Source organism: Pyricularia oryzae, chromosome 1 (assembly GCF_000002495.2).
Source record: "Pyricularia oryzae 70-15 chromosome 1, whole genome shotgun sequence".
NCBI classification, from domain to species: Eukaryota; Fungi; Ascomycota; class Sordariomycetes; order Magnaporthales; family Pyriculariaceae; genus Pyricularia; species Pyricularia oryzae.
Window position 1 is genome coordinate 967,973 of NC_017844.1, and position 16,443 is coordinate 984,415.

Genomic DNA, 16,443 nt, shown 5'->3' on the forward strand with positions numbered 1-16,443 from the left:
GTATAAGTGCACCCGAAGCGTATGCAGAGTACATATGCTAGCCAAAACACAGGCCTGGCACGAACAGAAATTACGGCAACCAGGACCTGCACCAATAACCAGAATTGTGTGGAACCCCAACGTACGAGACAACGAGATAACCACGAACGCACGCAAGACACCCGTGCCAGCGAAACACCCACTTGACCTAGTCGAAACAAGAAGTAGCCGCACACCCAGGGACAAGAAAAACAAGGACCCACGACGCGAGTCCAGCAAGTCAAAAAACTAAGACAGCCAGACGGCACAGGGCACCGAACGGCGACAACAGGAACGGAACAAAGAACCCTAAACGCTACACAAGACACCATAGCAGCACATAAACACATATTTCTCGACATACGACTCGATGGCAGACCCATACGAGCACTCCTCGACAGTGGAGCACAAGGCAACTACATCTCACCAAGGGTCGTAGCGAAACGACGGATACCTTGGCAGCAAAAGAAGGAACCATACCAGTTGCAGACCGTGGAAGGAGAGGCAGTTTCATACGGGAACGGCACCATCGAAACAGAGACCGTACACCTCTGGATGGAGAGTTATGGACGAAAGGAACAAATCACCTTAGATATCACGGAGATAGGGGATAAAGACGTGATATTAGGAATCCCCTGGCTCAGAAGGAGCAACCCCCGGATAGATTGGACAACCGGCCAAGTCCAATGGGAAGAGCCGTTAGCCTCTGAAGGAAAACCCGAGAAACGGACTTCACGCAACGAGCGTAGGGCACAGGAGCGAAATCAACAAAAAATTATGGCGCTATTGAGGAAAAGCGAGCCACGCCTGGAGCCAACATCGGAAGGATCGCGACTATCCATGAGCGAAGAACGATCGAATTTTACCACATTGATCGACAATATCCCGGCCGAATACCGGATGTATGAGCGACTATTCAGCCCCGAACTCGAAACAGGACTACCCGAGCATAGTCCGTTCGACTACGAGATACCATTGAAAGAAGGAACACAGCCCAAGTTCCACAAAATATACGGCTTGAACCCGACACAAATGGAGGCACTAGACGAGTACCTCGCAGAAAACCTCAAGAAAGGTTACATCAGACCATCGACATTACCAGCAGGATACCCAATCCTCTTCGTACCAAAGAAGAACGGAAAATTACGACTATGCGTGGACTACAGATAATTAAACGACATCACCATAAAAAATTGCTACCCACTCCCACTAATAGGAGAACTCCGAGACATGCTCTACCAAACACAATGGTTTACGACATTAGACCTCAAAGGAGCATACAATTTAATCCGCATGAAGGAAGGCGAAGAATGGAAAACCGCGTTTCGCACCAGACGAGGACATTATAAGTACCTAGTAATGCCCTTCGGTCTTACCAACGCCCCAGCAACCTTCCAAACCATGATCAACCACGTTCTCAGGGAATGCCTAGACATTTTCGTCGTTGTCTACCTGGACGACATCCTTGTCTTTTCCAAGACGTTGGAAGAACACAAGCAACACGTTCACACAGTCTTACAGAAGCTGCAAGACGCTAAGCTCTTAGTTGAGCCCGAGAAGTGTCTTTTTCACAGCAAGCAAGTTAATTTCCTAGGATACACTATCGCTCCTGGAGAAATTAGGATGGAGGAATCGAAAATCCAAGCAGTAAAGGAATGGCCTCAACCACAGAACGTAAAAGACGTTCGGGCATTCCTCGGATTCGTGAACTTTTACAGAAGGTTCATCAAGGGATACGGCGCGATTGCCACCCCATTGACCAACATGACCAAGAAGGACCTAGAATTCCAGTGGACGGAACAAACACAACAGGCCTTTGAACAGCTACGAGACGCAGTAGCCAGAGAACCAATCCTCAAGATACCAGACCCAACGAAACCTTTCGAAGTCGAGACCGACGCATCGGACTATGCGATCGGAGGACAACTCAGTCAGCGAGACGAAGAAGGACGGTTGCATCCCTGCGCCTTCTTCTCACAAAAACTACATGGACCAGAACTCAACTACCAGATTCACGACAAAGAGCTTATGGCCATCATTCGAGCATTTGAAGAATGGAAACCACAGTTATCCGGAACTAAACACGAGGTGTTAGTTTACACGGACCACAAGAACCTGACCCACTTCACCACTAGCAAAGTGTTGAACAAACGACAAATCAGATGGTCAGAATTCCTGTCAGAATTCCATTTTAGGATCATCTACCGAAAAGGAACAGAAAACGGCAGGGCCGACGCCCTCAGCCGAAGACCAGATCACGAGAACACAGTGCCAAAGGAAACACGGGTTATCCTCACAACAGACGAAAACGGAAACCTCCTACCAGCACATCGAAGCTTTATGACAACAAACACAGTAACCACACCAGAAGAGATACGGAGGATCCACGAAAGCAAAGCACACGGACACCAAGGAATTTCTAAGACATGGAAACGGCTAAAACAACACCACAACTTCCAAGGAACACGACAAGAAGTACAAGAAGCTATTAAGGATTGCGAACTCTGTGCCAAAAGCAAGTCCGCAAGACACAAACCTTACGGGCTATTGCAACCCTTACCAGCCCCCGGCAAGGCCTGGCAAACTATTACAATGGACTTCATCGTCAAATTACCACCTTCAGAAGAACCACTCACGAGAATCAAATACGACAGCATATTAGTTATAGTGGACAAGCTCACCAAATACGCCTATTTCCTACCATACAAAGAAAGCAGCAACGCCGAAGAAATCGCCTACACATTTTTACGAGTGATTGTTAGCAATCACGGACTCCCGGAAAGCATAGTCACAGACCGAGACAAGCTCTTCACATCAAAATTCTGGAAATCCTTAATGGAACAGCTAGGAACCGATCACAAGCTATCCACAGCATTCCATCCACAAACAGACGGACAAACAGAACGAGCCAACCAGACCTTGGAACAATACCTAAGATGCTATGTGAACCACAAACAAGACAATTGGGTACGGCTACTACCCACGGCACAATTCGCTTACAACAGCTCAGAAAACGAGAGTACCAAGACAACCCCGTTCTATGCCAACTACGGATTCAACCCTACGGCTTAGGGGGAATGGCGCAGTGGTTAAGCGCCATGGCTGTTACTTGAGTAACGTAGGTTCGAATCCTGCTCCCTCCACCTCCTCCCCGCTTACCCGTGGCAAGGATAACCCGGCTGGCTATCGACAACAACCACCCGCCTGTGCCGTCGAGCCCACACTTGTTGGGAACTTCGTCTCCATGGCTACAAACGACCGACAGCTCCGCTGTTTGGACACAGGCCCCTCTCGATGAAGAGCCGTCAACTGCCGTCAGACGAATCCTCCGTGCGCCTGAAGGCACGGGGTCGCGTCAGTGAACAAACCTGTAAGCAGGACCGGGCACGAACCCGGTCAGGCTCGATTCGCTTCTATGCCCTTGTTTTCCGCTGTGTAAATAGAGAAAATAGAAAGCGCGCCGAGATACCCCTCGGGAGGTTGCTAACGGCCGGCTAATGAGCCGGGCCGAGCCCGGCGTTAAATAATAATACTACTACTACTACTACTACTACTACTACTACTACTTATGGAGAACCAAGAACCACGACTACGGCACCGCGAGCCGAGAAACAAGCAAGCGAGCTACGACAACTACACCAAGAACTCCAGCAGGAATTAGAGTTCGTACGAGAAAGAATGATGAAATACGCCAATCAGCATCGGATGAAGGGACCATCCTTCAAGGAGGGAGATAGCGTCTACCTCATTCGACGCAATATTAAAACACAACGACCAAACAGCAAGTTTGATTTCAAGAAACTTGGACCTTTTAAAATCAGTAAGAAAATCAGCGACACCAACTACAGACTGTCATTACCAGACACCGTGAAAATTCACCCCACATTTCACGTATTACTACTGGAGCCGGCACCACACGGCACCAGCACACAAGAAACAATCGAAATCGACGCAGAACAAACCTACGACGTTGAACGAATACTCGACCACAGACGAAACCACGGCAAAACAGAGTACCTTGTTAAATGGGAAAACTACGGACACGAAGAAAACACTTGGGAACCCCTCAGCCACCTCCAGAATTGCCAGGGACCACTCCGTTAATATTACCAGGAGTTGGATCTGCGAGCAAGTCAGCCAAAGAAAAGAGGACGACCTAAGAAAGCACCACCTACCATTTCCAGGGGCTAAATCTGCGAAAACCCAGTCTTGCGGATCAGCACCCAACACCGAGGACCAGTCGACAACATCGACGTGACCCAGGGAACGCAGCTCAGGAACCAGACCTGACTCAGAAGGACCATCGAAGGGCAATTCGTCGACCCCCAAACGATCCCTTTCCACAGCATCCTCTACCGACAACTCAGCATCCAAACAGACAGCTTCAGCCTCGCTGCGAGATTGGAGAAGGCGCTTCTGTTTGCGTAATCGCAACAACCGATTGAACTTCTCAGACGATTCTCGCTGCAAGCGCGCAATCTCCTGTTGCACACGGAGAATGTCGTCCTCGACCTCAGACTCCTGCAACTCCAACTTTTTCTTTTCTTGATTCAATCGACCCACTGGGAAAACAGGTCAGGTGGTGAAACAGACCTCACACGCAAAAGGAAGACCACCTACAATTGGTTATAGGAACGGAAGTAGCATCACACTTCCGACCACGACGAACACATTCGCTACATCGAGAATTCGATGAGATCATGCGACACGAGTGGCCGCGGGCCTTACAGGAAGAACACGGCATGACTTCGAAACCCTCAAGAACAATGGTTTCAGCCAGGCGTTCACGACGAACGGAGGACGCGGAAATCGGGCGGACAGGCTGCGACCGTTTTTCAATTCGAGACGACATCGCGGTTAGCGGAGAAGAACGAAAGAAGCTTGGGAAAGAATATCAGGAGGGCGACCTACTTATATGGCCACGGGACTTGGCCTTGGGAGGGGAGACCTAATGTTACGACCAGGATTGGTACCGACACGATTGGGCAAGAATGAGAGAGGTGTCGGGAACCCAAACCAGAACTAACCAAGAAGCACGAACCAAGGACAGAGAAGGGGAGCACGAGGTCACGTGGTGATAAGATAAGAAACCCTAACCCGATCACCAGAACAAGAGTGACCACGATCATTACCAAGGAAGTGATTAGCACAGCCGTGATCACCCCAGAGTGATCATGATCACTTACACAAGAGTGATCACATTTGGAACATAGTCTATATAAGGCACGCTCATTACCATGTAGATAGATTCGATTCTAGGATTGCTTAGCAGCAATCAAACTCTAGTTAACCTCAATACTTATTTGAGAACGATCATAACTTCACCCCCCAGTCATTGAGAACCCCAGTTACCCAGTCAGACGCTCAGTTGCTTCAACCCACTGTACTTTACCATAAGAACAGGTTACCCGATACCTTGATCGTAACATTTACCTCCATATACGGCGAAAATCGCTAAATTGTCCTAAAACCTGAGCAAAAAATTTTTTATCTGGACCCACAGGTATAAAAAAAGCCAAGAATTAAGCCACGACAACGCGGCTCGATTATGGAGCTCTGGGCTTCAGGGATAAGCCCTGAGACTAGCTAGAACCAGCGTTTTTAAACATTGAGATAAAGGTTAATAATCTACAATTGCCCCGAACGTAAAAGCCGCTACGGCCAACGGTTAATTAGAGTTATGCTTATTACATGAATGTGAATGACATCGTAAATATAATTGTCCGCGGGATGTGTCGGCGTGCATTTGCTACGTCGGACCCCAAGGATCAGTTTAAAACAATGGATATAAATGTTACGCCTTATATCGAAAATTGGGATTTGGTTTTCCCGAATAGGAAAACAGTATATTACACCAGTGATAACTTCAGTATCGGACCGTGGAAAGAGAAATACGCCAGTAATGGAGGGAAATAACATGGCCTTTCTGTATGAAGGATAACGAGATTTATTGTAACTGTGATATTTTGGGTTTTGGCTTATATTTCTCTTCGTTCTTATTATTTGCCAGGTTTATATAATGAATTTCTTTCACAACCTAAATGTCACCCATTTTGGCAAAAATGTCCCAAATGTGCTTCTCCACGGCGTCAAGACAGTTCATGGCCTCATTCTCCTTCTGTACCTCCACTACGCGCGCCTTGTAGCTGTCGTTGGATAATATCTCCCTGACACCCTTTGCCACCTGCTCGGGGGTCGGTGTCCCAGTCCTAAGGTTGCATGCCACCCCGGACCATTCCCCTACCATAGCTATGTCAGGCTTGTCCTGGGTGTCTCCGGCAAGCACCATGGGAACCCCGTGCATCACTCCCTGCGTGAAACCGCCGTATCCAGCATTGGCCACCCATACGTCTGCGTGGTTGAGCACCACCTCATAGGGCATATAATCGACCACTCTGGCATTTGCAGGCACTGTCACCCTCTCGGGGAGCGTGGCGCCCTTTTTGCCCAGGAGAGCAATGACGACAACGTCGTCGTCGTTGGCGAGACCTTGGATCGTGGGAATGATGAGGTCTGTATAATCCACGGCTATAGTGCCCTGCGCCACACCTATGATCCTTTTTTTCCGCGTGCTGCCATCTGTTGGGGAGACTATGTCCTTGAGCCACTGTGGATATTCGTAGTCTGGACCTATTGGCTTGCGCGGCAAACAGCCGACGAAGTGGACGTTGTCCGGGAGGTCAGACCGAGGGAATTCAAGACTTGGCGAGCAAACCTGCAGCGTAATGTCGGGAAACGATGTGGTGTACCCCCAGGCCTCGACTGTCGACGGAATGTCAGTTGCACCAAGGCTCTTTAATAGTCGAATGTGCTCGGCACCGAAAGGGCCATATGGGCCGTCGGGCCCATAGTAAATCGCGTTTAGCAGCTTGTTCCGAGCACGGCCGGACTCGGACGAATCCGGGGGTAGGCCAAGACCAAATGGGCCCGTGTCGATGCTGGGCATGGCAAGCGGGACGACGTTGATGTGGATTACGGGCGGTCGCACGCTGAAGCCCTTGGGAAGTGGTGCGCCCCTGACCAATGGCTGCTGGCCCGTAAAGGCAAGGTCGCTCATGATAATAAATTGCTGGCCTGGCCTTTCCAAACGCAACGTTTCCAGAGTCTCTTTAAGGGTGCCGTACCATATGGGCATCTGGGGGGCGACGATGTGTCTCAAGCCCCACGCCAGCGTTTGTAATTTGCTGGTCACCTTTGCAAGCTCCCCCAAAGCCTCTGGGGTTGGATCGTAATGCGGTAGCGTTACAGGCCTCGCGCCCATCTTGATGATGTCTTCCCCGTACTGCTCGCCGGTGAGAATGGTTGCCTCGAAGCCCCTCCGGATCATGTCCCTGGCGATTTGGAGGATGGGGTAAGTATGTCCATGCTCGGGCCTCGCGGCGAAGACGAGATATGGATGCTTCATGCCGTCGACCTGCGCCGGGACATTGTGGTTTACCGTCATGGTTCCTGGGATGCTGTGTGATAGGTGTTGTTGCTTATGGGTTGTGTCAATGGAGGAAGGATTTGCTTGGGTTATCTTTTCGCCGAATCCATGTTAAGTAAACAGACGCGGCGTGAGCAGGAAATCTTTGAGTAAGGATGCGATGTAACGTTGAGCTCCACATCTCCGACCCCCCTAAAGTCCGGCCCCTAAAAATATCTACTCAGCCACGTCAACCCTTTGTTTTATTTTATAAATATCTAGACGAATTTTTCACTTTAGAACTTGATTTTTGAAGATTCTTGCTCCAAACCTTCCAATGAAACAGTACACTGAAAATCAGCTTCTTGCTGCCATTTCTGACATAAGAAATGGCAAATCAGTTCACAAAACCTCGCAAAAATGGGGTATTCCTCGGAGTACCCTTCACGATCGTTTAAAGGGGGCCCAGTCAATTCAACAAGCGAAAAGATTTTGTCAAAGGCTTTCACAGGAGCAGGAAACCTATTTGGCAGATTGGGTACTTGCGCAGGCCGCGTTAGGCCTTCCGCCAACGCATCAAGAACTACGCTATTTTGCGGAACGAATTCTTCAGGCCGCCGGAGAAAGAAAAAGCCTTGGGAAACATTGGGTTAGCCGTTTTATAGCCCGATATCCAATTTTGAAAACCCAAAGACCCCGGCGAATAGAAAATGCCCGGGTTAATGGGGCTACAACCGAGGTAATTAAATCTTGGTGGTCCTATTTGAAAAATCCCGTTGTCGATACTATAAAACCGGCCAACCGTTGGAATATGGACGAAACAGGTATAATGGAAGGCAAAGGATCTAATGGCCTGGTGTTAGGGCGTAATAAAATCCGGCCATTACAGCGAAAAGAGCCTGGAACGCGGGGTTGGACGAGCATAATCGAATGTGTATCAGCTACGGGGGCTGTTATACCTCCCCTCGTTATATTTAAGGGGAAAAACGTACAGCAACAATGGTTTCCAGCTGATTTAAGTCCTTTCGATACCTGGCAATTTCATGCAACCGAAAACGGGTGGACAAATAATGAAACAGGTATCGAATGGTTAAAAAAGGTGTTTATTCCGTATACCCAACCTTTAACCCCTGAAAAGCGGTTATTAGTTCTGGATGGCCATGGATCACATATAACGGACGAATTTATGCTTCTTTGCTTGCAAAACAATATTCAACTCCTATATTTACCCCCTCATTCGTCACACGTTCTTCAACCGTTGGATTTATCGGTTTTTGGGCCGTTAAAGGAAGCTTATCGACGTCACCTGGGATTTGTAAACCAGTTTTGCTGTTCAACGGTTGTTGGGAAACGAAACTTTCTACTTTGCTATCGAAAAGCCAGATCAAAAGCATTTATAGCAAAAACCATTCAATCTGGTTGGCGTACGACGGGGTTATGGCCGGTGAACTTGGCAAAACCACTTTTAAACCCTTTTTTGTTAGAAAATAGCAACGCCAACGTCGAAAAAGGTAAAAATAACGGCTTCCAAAGGGATAAAACACCGGAAAGCCCAACCCAAAAAATTAACGACCAGTCTTTACTTATTTGGAAAACCCCTAAAACGACCCGAGATATTCGACTTCAACTACAGGAAATTTCCCGGTCCGAAAAAAGTAACGCCACTTCACGGCTTTTGTTTGCAAAAGTCCAAAAAAGCTTCGAAACCAAGGATATCTTATTGGCTGAAGCTCAGCAAAAAATCAGTTTGTTAAAAGCAAAATTGGAGGCGGTACGGCCGGTCAAAAGGAAAAGGGTGATTCCGGATCCCAACGAGCTTTTGGTCAGCAAAAAAAACGTTTATGAAGCACAGGAAAATAATAGGGACTGTTTAGAAGCTTTGAACGATGGAGAAGAGGTTAGCGAACCGGGAGAGCCTGACAATGATTGTATTATTGTGCGTTGATAGGTTTACATTTAAATCGGTTTATAAAAGGGGTATTTCGTCGTTACATTTTTCAAGGGGGCCGGACTTTAGGGGGGTCGGAGATGTGGAGCCCAACGTTATTATTTATTTACCGGCCATTTGCTATGAAGGCCTCTATCGTGGCGTGATTCAAGTCCCGTTACCAAGTGCCATGGCCGGTTCATGCCGGCTACTTACCATGGAATCTACCAGGGCTCGTAAATAAAGTTTGGAAGCGCTGGTTTCCTGTTCTCTTCTTGGGACAGTGATTGAATCAGGCAGGGAATTAATGGAGCTTGACAACGTGTGAAGTCGTTTTACAAATCACCCCCTGACTCAATATACTAGTCTCGCCAGGGGCTGCTCAGACTAAAATCACCTTGCTTCGCAGTGGATCGAGCGCTCCATGTACTTTACCAGCCACATCACTTTTCGACCAATTAAATCGGTCAAAAAGATCGCGCTCTTTCCGCAGCGTTCTTTGCGTGGACCCACAGGTACAATGCAAAGCCACAATTGAGCCACGGGCTTCAGGCTTCAGGGATGAGCCCTGAAACCAACCCAGTGTGGACCTACCAGTGGATATTAGTGGATGCTCAATAGCCTGAGGTGAATGCTCGTTAGTCTAGCCCTTAATATTATATTACATAATTAGTAGATTTGCGCCTTGGGCTTGTCCCGAAACCCGACGGATTGTGTTTTCGGAATCAGGAATACTATGGTGGTAAGGGTAAAAATCAATCCCCCTGTACAATGTCCGCTGGTGTGGGCTTTGTGGGCTTTGCCGACTTTGGTAATAGTTTTGGACAAAAAAATAATTTAGGTCCTTAATGGTTCCCGCGAACAGTTAAGTTAACAAAGGCCCACGCATATATACACGGCTACAAGGGGTGGTTCTTTTCGCCCGCTACCATAGTAGAACTAGGATTTATCACCCGAGTCTTTTCCCCACAGCATTGATTGCGAGATGGGGAATATGCATTGCACATCCGGCCGGGCGTTCCAGAGAAACATGGTTTCCCAGGGCAGAATAGCGGCAGAACTGGTATTGCTTGGTCTTTAAATCAGAGCTCAAGACATCATACGCCGGGTTTTCAGGCAGTCAGCTATTAACGACAGGTGTACAATTAGATGAGTCAAAGGGCAACCTTCCAGCACACAAACAAAAACTGCTTACTTTTTGATCAACAATTCCTCCACTCAACAGAAAGCCACGCTGCCAAGGTCAAAAGTCGAGGGAGCGCAAAGATAAATCATGGCAGGCAACGTCACACATTACCGCGAGGAGCGATCTTCCCCTTTCGAACGCGCATTTCCCAGCGCCAACTGGGAAGCCGCTGAAGCGGAATGCATGAGCCTGCCGACCTTGAAATATCGGGTCGACTTCCTGACCAGGAATTTCCCCGGAATCGTCCGGATCGCGTGTCTCCCCAAAGACGAACCCATTCAATCCCACGTACGGAGAGTGAGGAAGGCGTTTGCCAAGATTATCAGCCACCCTCAGAATTTTGACAAGACTGGTGCGGATTTGGGGCTCACAGGCGTGCCCCCCATCCTCCTTGATGGTTTCCTGACGAGATACGGCGTTACCAGCAGCGCCATTACCATGGGGGAATTAAACGACATCTCCGGCAAGCCTGAAAAGCATGGTTCTGCCGTTTGTGGAGGGGCTACAGTGTACTACTTGACGTGGATGATGCCGTCGCGAGACGGCGACGTGGCCGCTATGCATATAGACAACCTCGTCGTGCCCGATGATGACCGAGATTCGGTATTTGTCACGAGCACTTCCGTCGCCTATCCAGAAGAGGCCTTTCCGGAAGAACGGAAACATATTATGGCCGAGCTCAAAGTGACACAACTTGGGGTCGCGGCATCCGGCGCCGCGGAGCACGAGGAAGCCCTGAGCAAGCGTCTCCTCGCCGATGACGGTCGCGTTTGGGGCACCGACCTCGTCACAGCCCTTCTTGAGAAGGACCAAATTTGCTACAGCTCCCCTGAGCTGATCTCTCAATCTCGCGCAGAGGGCCTCAAACAAATCTCTAACGAGGCCCAGTTCTACCCCATTTTCCAATTACGAATGGCGCACGCCATCAAGATCAATCAGGCCGAACACGGTGCTTTAAGGACATTAAAACATCTCAACAGCGTTTCGACGAGCCGAGGGCAAATGTTAACCGTAGGGCGCGGAACGCCGGAAAATTCGTGCGCGGCCCACTTGTTACGATCAAGGTATCGGGGTAGCCTGTTCTTAGGGTAAAGTACAGTGGGTTGAAGCAACTGAGCGTCTGACTGGGTAACTGGGGTTCTCAATAACTGGGGGTGAAATTATAATCGTTCTCAAATAAATATTGAGGTTAACTAAAATTTAATTGCTGCTAAACAATCCTAAAATCGAATTTATTTATATGGTAATAAACGTGCCTTATATAAATTATGTCCTTCGACGTAATATATTTGATATATTCCATAACCGACATATTATTTGTTTTGTTATAATTAATATGCGATATATTAATTATATCCCTTTTTTGGCAATTACGGAATATTACGTGTTTTTTCCCTTTATATAATTCTTTCCCGCCGGTCGGTAATTCCTTTTGGCGAATATCGTTAAAAGGGGTATAATCCCATCTGGCCTCCTTGGTGTTGGCCCAATTTGTTTGGTCGTAATATTAAATTTTTTTTCCTTTGGCCAAGTCCTTTTGGCTTTTAAATAATCCATATTCCCCTAATTCTTATTTTCTAGTTTTATTTCTTTTTTGCTAATTGTTTTGCGCCATATTTAATCGAATTAATAAATTTCGCGGTTGTTTTTCCACCGTTCATCGCAACGATTTGCTTTTTGTGCTTTTTTTTCGGCGGTTAAAATGCCTTTTTATTTTATTTGCGAATCGCAAAAAATTGCAAAATACGCTGTATTGCCTCGTAATTTTTTTCGTTATATCGAATACGTCCGCCTCGGTCGTTCGCGATATAATATAATGGGTATTTCGCGGGAACAATTATATAAAATCGCGGTTTAATATTTAAAATTCGAATTTAAATTGGAGGCGGCGGAGGAGAAAATCCTTCGTTTGCGCAAATAAAAAAAATGTGGTTTAAAAAAATAATAAAGGCGATCCGTCGTAATATTAATAATTTGGAGGAATTGGATCGGGTGGAACGTAAAAAGGCAAAGCAGGAAAAGCGTCGATAATTAGCCGAAATCCTGCCTAAAATATCCTTGGAATCGTTTTTTCCGGATTCCAATTTTATTTGGGATTCGATTTTCCCGATAAATCCTTTAAATCTTTCGTTATTGGATAAAATAAATATTTTTGCGCAATATTCCGTTAATACGTCGTTTTTCTGGTATTTTTATTTTATATTGTATATTAATTGTTTTTTGTAAATTTGTTTGGTAATATGGTTTCGAATCCTGGTCGGCCTTTAATTTTTGGAAATAATAGGTGGTGTTTTTTTAGGTCGTCCTTTTTTTTGGCTAATTTGCTCGCAAATCCAATTCCTGATAATATTGGCGGAACGGTTCCTGGCAATTTTGGAAATAATTAAAAAATTCCCAAATATTTTTTTTATACCTATAATTTTCCCATTTAACAAAATATTTTATTTTGCCGTGGTTTTGTTTGTGGTCGAATATTTGTTTAACGTTATAGGTTTGTTTTGCGTCGATTTCGATCGTTTTTTATATATTGGTGCCGTATAATGTTGGTTCCAGTAATAATACGTGAAATATGGGGTAAATTTTTATGGTATTTGGTAATAATAATTTGTAATTGGTATCGCTAATTTTTTTGCTAATTTTAAAAGGTCCAAACTTTTTAAAATCGAATTTGTTATTAAATCGTTATATTTTAATATTGCGTCGAATAAAATAAACGCTATTTCCCTTTTTAAAAAATAATTTTTTTATCCGATATTAATTGGCGTATTTTATTATTTTTTTTCGTACGAATTTTAATTCCTGCTGGAATTTTTTATATAATTGTTATAATTCGCTCGTTTGTTTATCGGCTCGCGGTGCCGTAATCGTGGTTCTTAGTTCTCCGTACGCTGTAAGGTTAAATCCATAATTGGCGTAAAACGGGGTTATTTTAATATTTTCGTTTTTTAAACTGTTGTAAGCGAATTATATTGTGGGTAATAACCGTACCCAATTATTTTATTTATGGTTTATATAACATTTTAGGTATTATTCCAATATTTGGTTGGCTCGTTTTATTTATCCGTCCGTTTGTGGATGGAATATTGTAGATAATTTGTCACGGCCAGGCATACATTGGAGAACCTCAGTGTATTAGGCGCTATCGACGAAAATTCTAAACTGAAGAGAAGAGAGAAATTACAATCGACGACGCGCTCAAGAGACGCGCTTAAATCCGGAGGTAGTGGATCCTTGTCCGATCCCTGGCTCGGTGTGGAGCCGAGTCGTGATTCTGAGGGTAGGTCTAGGGGCCTGATCCTCACATTACCCCCCTCTAAGGCCTGATCGACGTAGGCGGTCAGAGTCTTGAGTTTGTCACGTGTGTCTCCTCGGGGCCTTCCTCCGCTCTCGTGTCTTTTTCGCATCGTGCTCGGCAACATTGTCCTCGGGTCCGTCCTCCGCAAAAACATCCTCTGCTGCGCTCCTGATCCACTGTTGCAAATTTACCGGAGGTCCTGCTGCGTCCGGGTACTCCCTGTGAAAGGTATCCAGCAGTACTGGTGAATTTTTCAAGTCGCGGGCCTCATACCATGTCTCATCAGGGTCGAGTCCGACCCACGATACCTGATATTGCAACGTCTTCTTTCGTCCGAATAGACGTGAGGCCAACACTTGCTCCACCTCCCACTCCGGTTCTCCGTTAATTTCGACCGGTGGTTCCGGCTTTTGATACTGCTGAGGTAATGGATCCGTTGCTGCCTTGCGCAGTCGGCTGGCGTGGAACAGCTTACTACCTTTATACCAGGCAGGGGTGTCGAGAATGAAGCTGTGGCCCTTTTCCTCGAGAATCGTCCATGGTCCTGCATTTTGCGAGTCCAACTTGGTCGTAGGAGCTTCGGTGGAAAAACCCTTTTTGCTAACGTAAACCGCATCTCCCACCGTAAAGTCGACCGGTCGCCGTTTCTTGTTAGCCTGCCTCTGTTGCTCTATCTGCGCTCCGAGTCCATTGTTGCGGGCCAGCTCCTGAGCTTGCCGAGCTTGGCGGACCATTTCCAGCGCCTTTTGTTGCTGACCGGTCTCCAGGTCTTCTTCGGGTAAAGGTAGAGAGAGCGGGTCTCTAGGGCGAGCTCCTGTTTCTGCTTCGATCGGTGCCATGCCGATAGAGGCGTGAACGGACGAATTGTGGCCGAAGTCGAAGGCGGGAATATGCCGTCGCCAATTCGTTTGGTATTTGTCTACATAGAAGCGCATTTTCTGATCCAATTCAGCGTTGGTAATTTCGACGCTGCCCTGACTTTGAGGGTGGCGGGCGCTTCCATGTTTATGCTTTGTTCCTGTCAACTCGTTTAAAGTGTTTAGGAACTCGGATATAAACGGTCCGGCGTTGTCGGAAAGCCATAAGTCGGGGACGCCTTTCCAACGGTACACAGTCTGATAATACCGCATGGCCAAGGTCTCCGCGGTGTCTGTCTTTTTTCCCGGTAGGGTGGCCAAAAGTTTGGTCAATCGGCAGATGAAGACCCAGACGTAATTATAGCCTTCTTTATCCTTGGGCATATCTTTGCCGTCTACCATTACGTGCTGCCAACACCGTCTAGGGATCTCCAGTGGGTGCAACAGCCCAGGCGTCTTATCATGTCGTACCTTGTTGCGTTGACATTCGCGACAATTCTTAATGTAGCGTTTGACGTCTCGATTTCGGTCGGGCCACCAATAGTCCTTTTTCAGGCGGCTGAGGGTTTTATTCTGGCCTCCATGGCCGAAGATCTTGGGCTCATGAGCTTCGCGGATGAGAGCCGTTCTTAAGAAGATTTTGCCATCCTGGGTAGTCTCGGGTACCGTTAACAGATTGTCGTGGTGACCTAGGTTCTGTTTCAGGTTTTCTTCCAGGATAAGGGCCACCAGGTCAGCTCCCTGCGGTGCGGAGGGTTCCAAGTTGCTAATGGTTGGAAGAGGTTCGCCGGGTCGGGAGTCGATCTTTTCTGGAGGGATTAGTGCAATGGTGCGGTCTAACACAGCTCGGGCCTTGACCGTAGGGTTGTCGATGGTTTTGCGCGAAAGGGCATCGGCTGCCACATTATCCTTGCCGGGACGGTATTTAAAGGTGATGTCGAAGTTGGCCAGGTAGTCAGCCCATCGTATCTGGCGAGCGGACAAAAGTTTCTTGGTCGACCAATAAATTAGGGCCTGGTGATCGGTGAAAACACAGAACTTGGTACCCAACAGGGCTGGTTCGAAGTCCTTTAGCGTATTAATCACAGCTAATAGCTCCTGGTCCTGAATCGGATAGTTTTGTTCAGCAGGGGACATGGTTTTGGACGAATAGCCGATTGGCTTCCAGCTGCCATCGTCCTGTTGCTGCCACACGACACCGGCGGTGGCCCTGCCACTGGCGTCGGTGTCCATCCTGACAGGCATACCGGGTTTGAAGAAACTCATCACGGGGGCGGTGATCACCAGCTGTTTCAGCGCTTCAAAGGCAGATTTCTGCTCGGGGCCTCTTTCGAACGGGACTCCCTTTTTCAATAATCGGGTCAGAGGTTCTGCTTGTTCGCTGGCGTGATGGCAGAACGTCCGAACGAAATTGCATAAGCCTAGGAAGGATCGTACTGCCGAAACGGAGGTGACGTCGTCCCATTGCCAGCTGGTGATGGCTTCGACCTTTTTGGGGTCGATGCGGATACCTTTACCGATCTCTAGAAGTAAACCCAGGTACTCGATTTCGAAAACGCCGAAACTTGACTTTTTGATATCGCCTTGGAGTCCGGCTTTGTGCAGCCTGTAAATAACCTCCTCGGTTTGCTCAAAATGGACTTGCTCCGATTTATCCTCGGTGTAAATCAACACGTCGTCTGCGTAGGCGCTCGCGAAAGCGTCCAGCAGTTCATTAAGCTGAGCGTTGATAAAAGCTTGGAACCAGGCGGGTCC

General features: G+C 47.3%; 3 protein-coding genes and 1 pseudogene across 4 annotated transcripts; 2 read left to right on the plus strand and 2 right to left on the minus strand.

Annotated features, from left to right (window-relative positions):
- Positions 1-3,089: 3,089 nt before the first annotated feature.
- Positions 3,090-3,161, plus strand: MGG_20055 (annotated as a pseudogene). The gene has a single exon. The product of its transcript is annotated as a tRNA-OTHER (tRNA).
- A 923-nt stretch (positions 3,162-4,084) lies between these two features.
- MGG_16064 (uncharacterized protein) lies at positions 4,085-4,870 on the minus strand (the record flags this gene model as incomplete). Its single annotated transcript, XM_003708932.1, has 3 exons — positions 4,085-4,140; positions 4,194-4,580; positions 4,639-4,870. 3 exons carry the CDS (start codon positions 4,868-4,870, stop codon positions 4,085-4,087), a joined length of 675 nt encoding a protein of 224 aa, XP_003708980.1.
- Positions 4,871-6,055: 1,185 nt separating this feature from the next.
- MGG_02217 (glycosyltransferase) lies at positions 6,056-7,462 on the minus strand (the record flags this gene model as incomplete). The annotated part of the gene is made up of 1 exon (XM_003708933.1): positions 6,056-7,462. One exon carries the CDS (start codon positions 7,460-7,462, stop codon positions 6,056-6,058), a length of 1,407 nt encoding a protein of 468 aa, XP_003708981.1.
- A 3,161-nt stretch (positions 7,463-10,623) lies between these two features.
- MGG_02218 (uncharacterized protein) lies at positions 10,624-11,628 on the plus strand (the record flags this gene model as incomplete). Its single annotated transcript, XM_003708934.1, has 1 exon — positions 10,624-11,628. The coding sequence occupies one exon, from the start codon at positions 10,624-10,626 to the stop codon at positions 11,626-11,628; it is 1,005 nt and encodes a 334-aa protein (XP_003708982.1).
- Between the last annotated feature and the right edge of the window lie 4,815 nt (positions 11,629-16,443).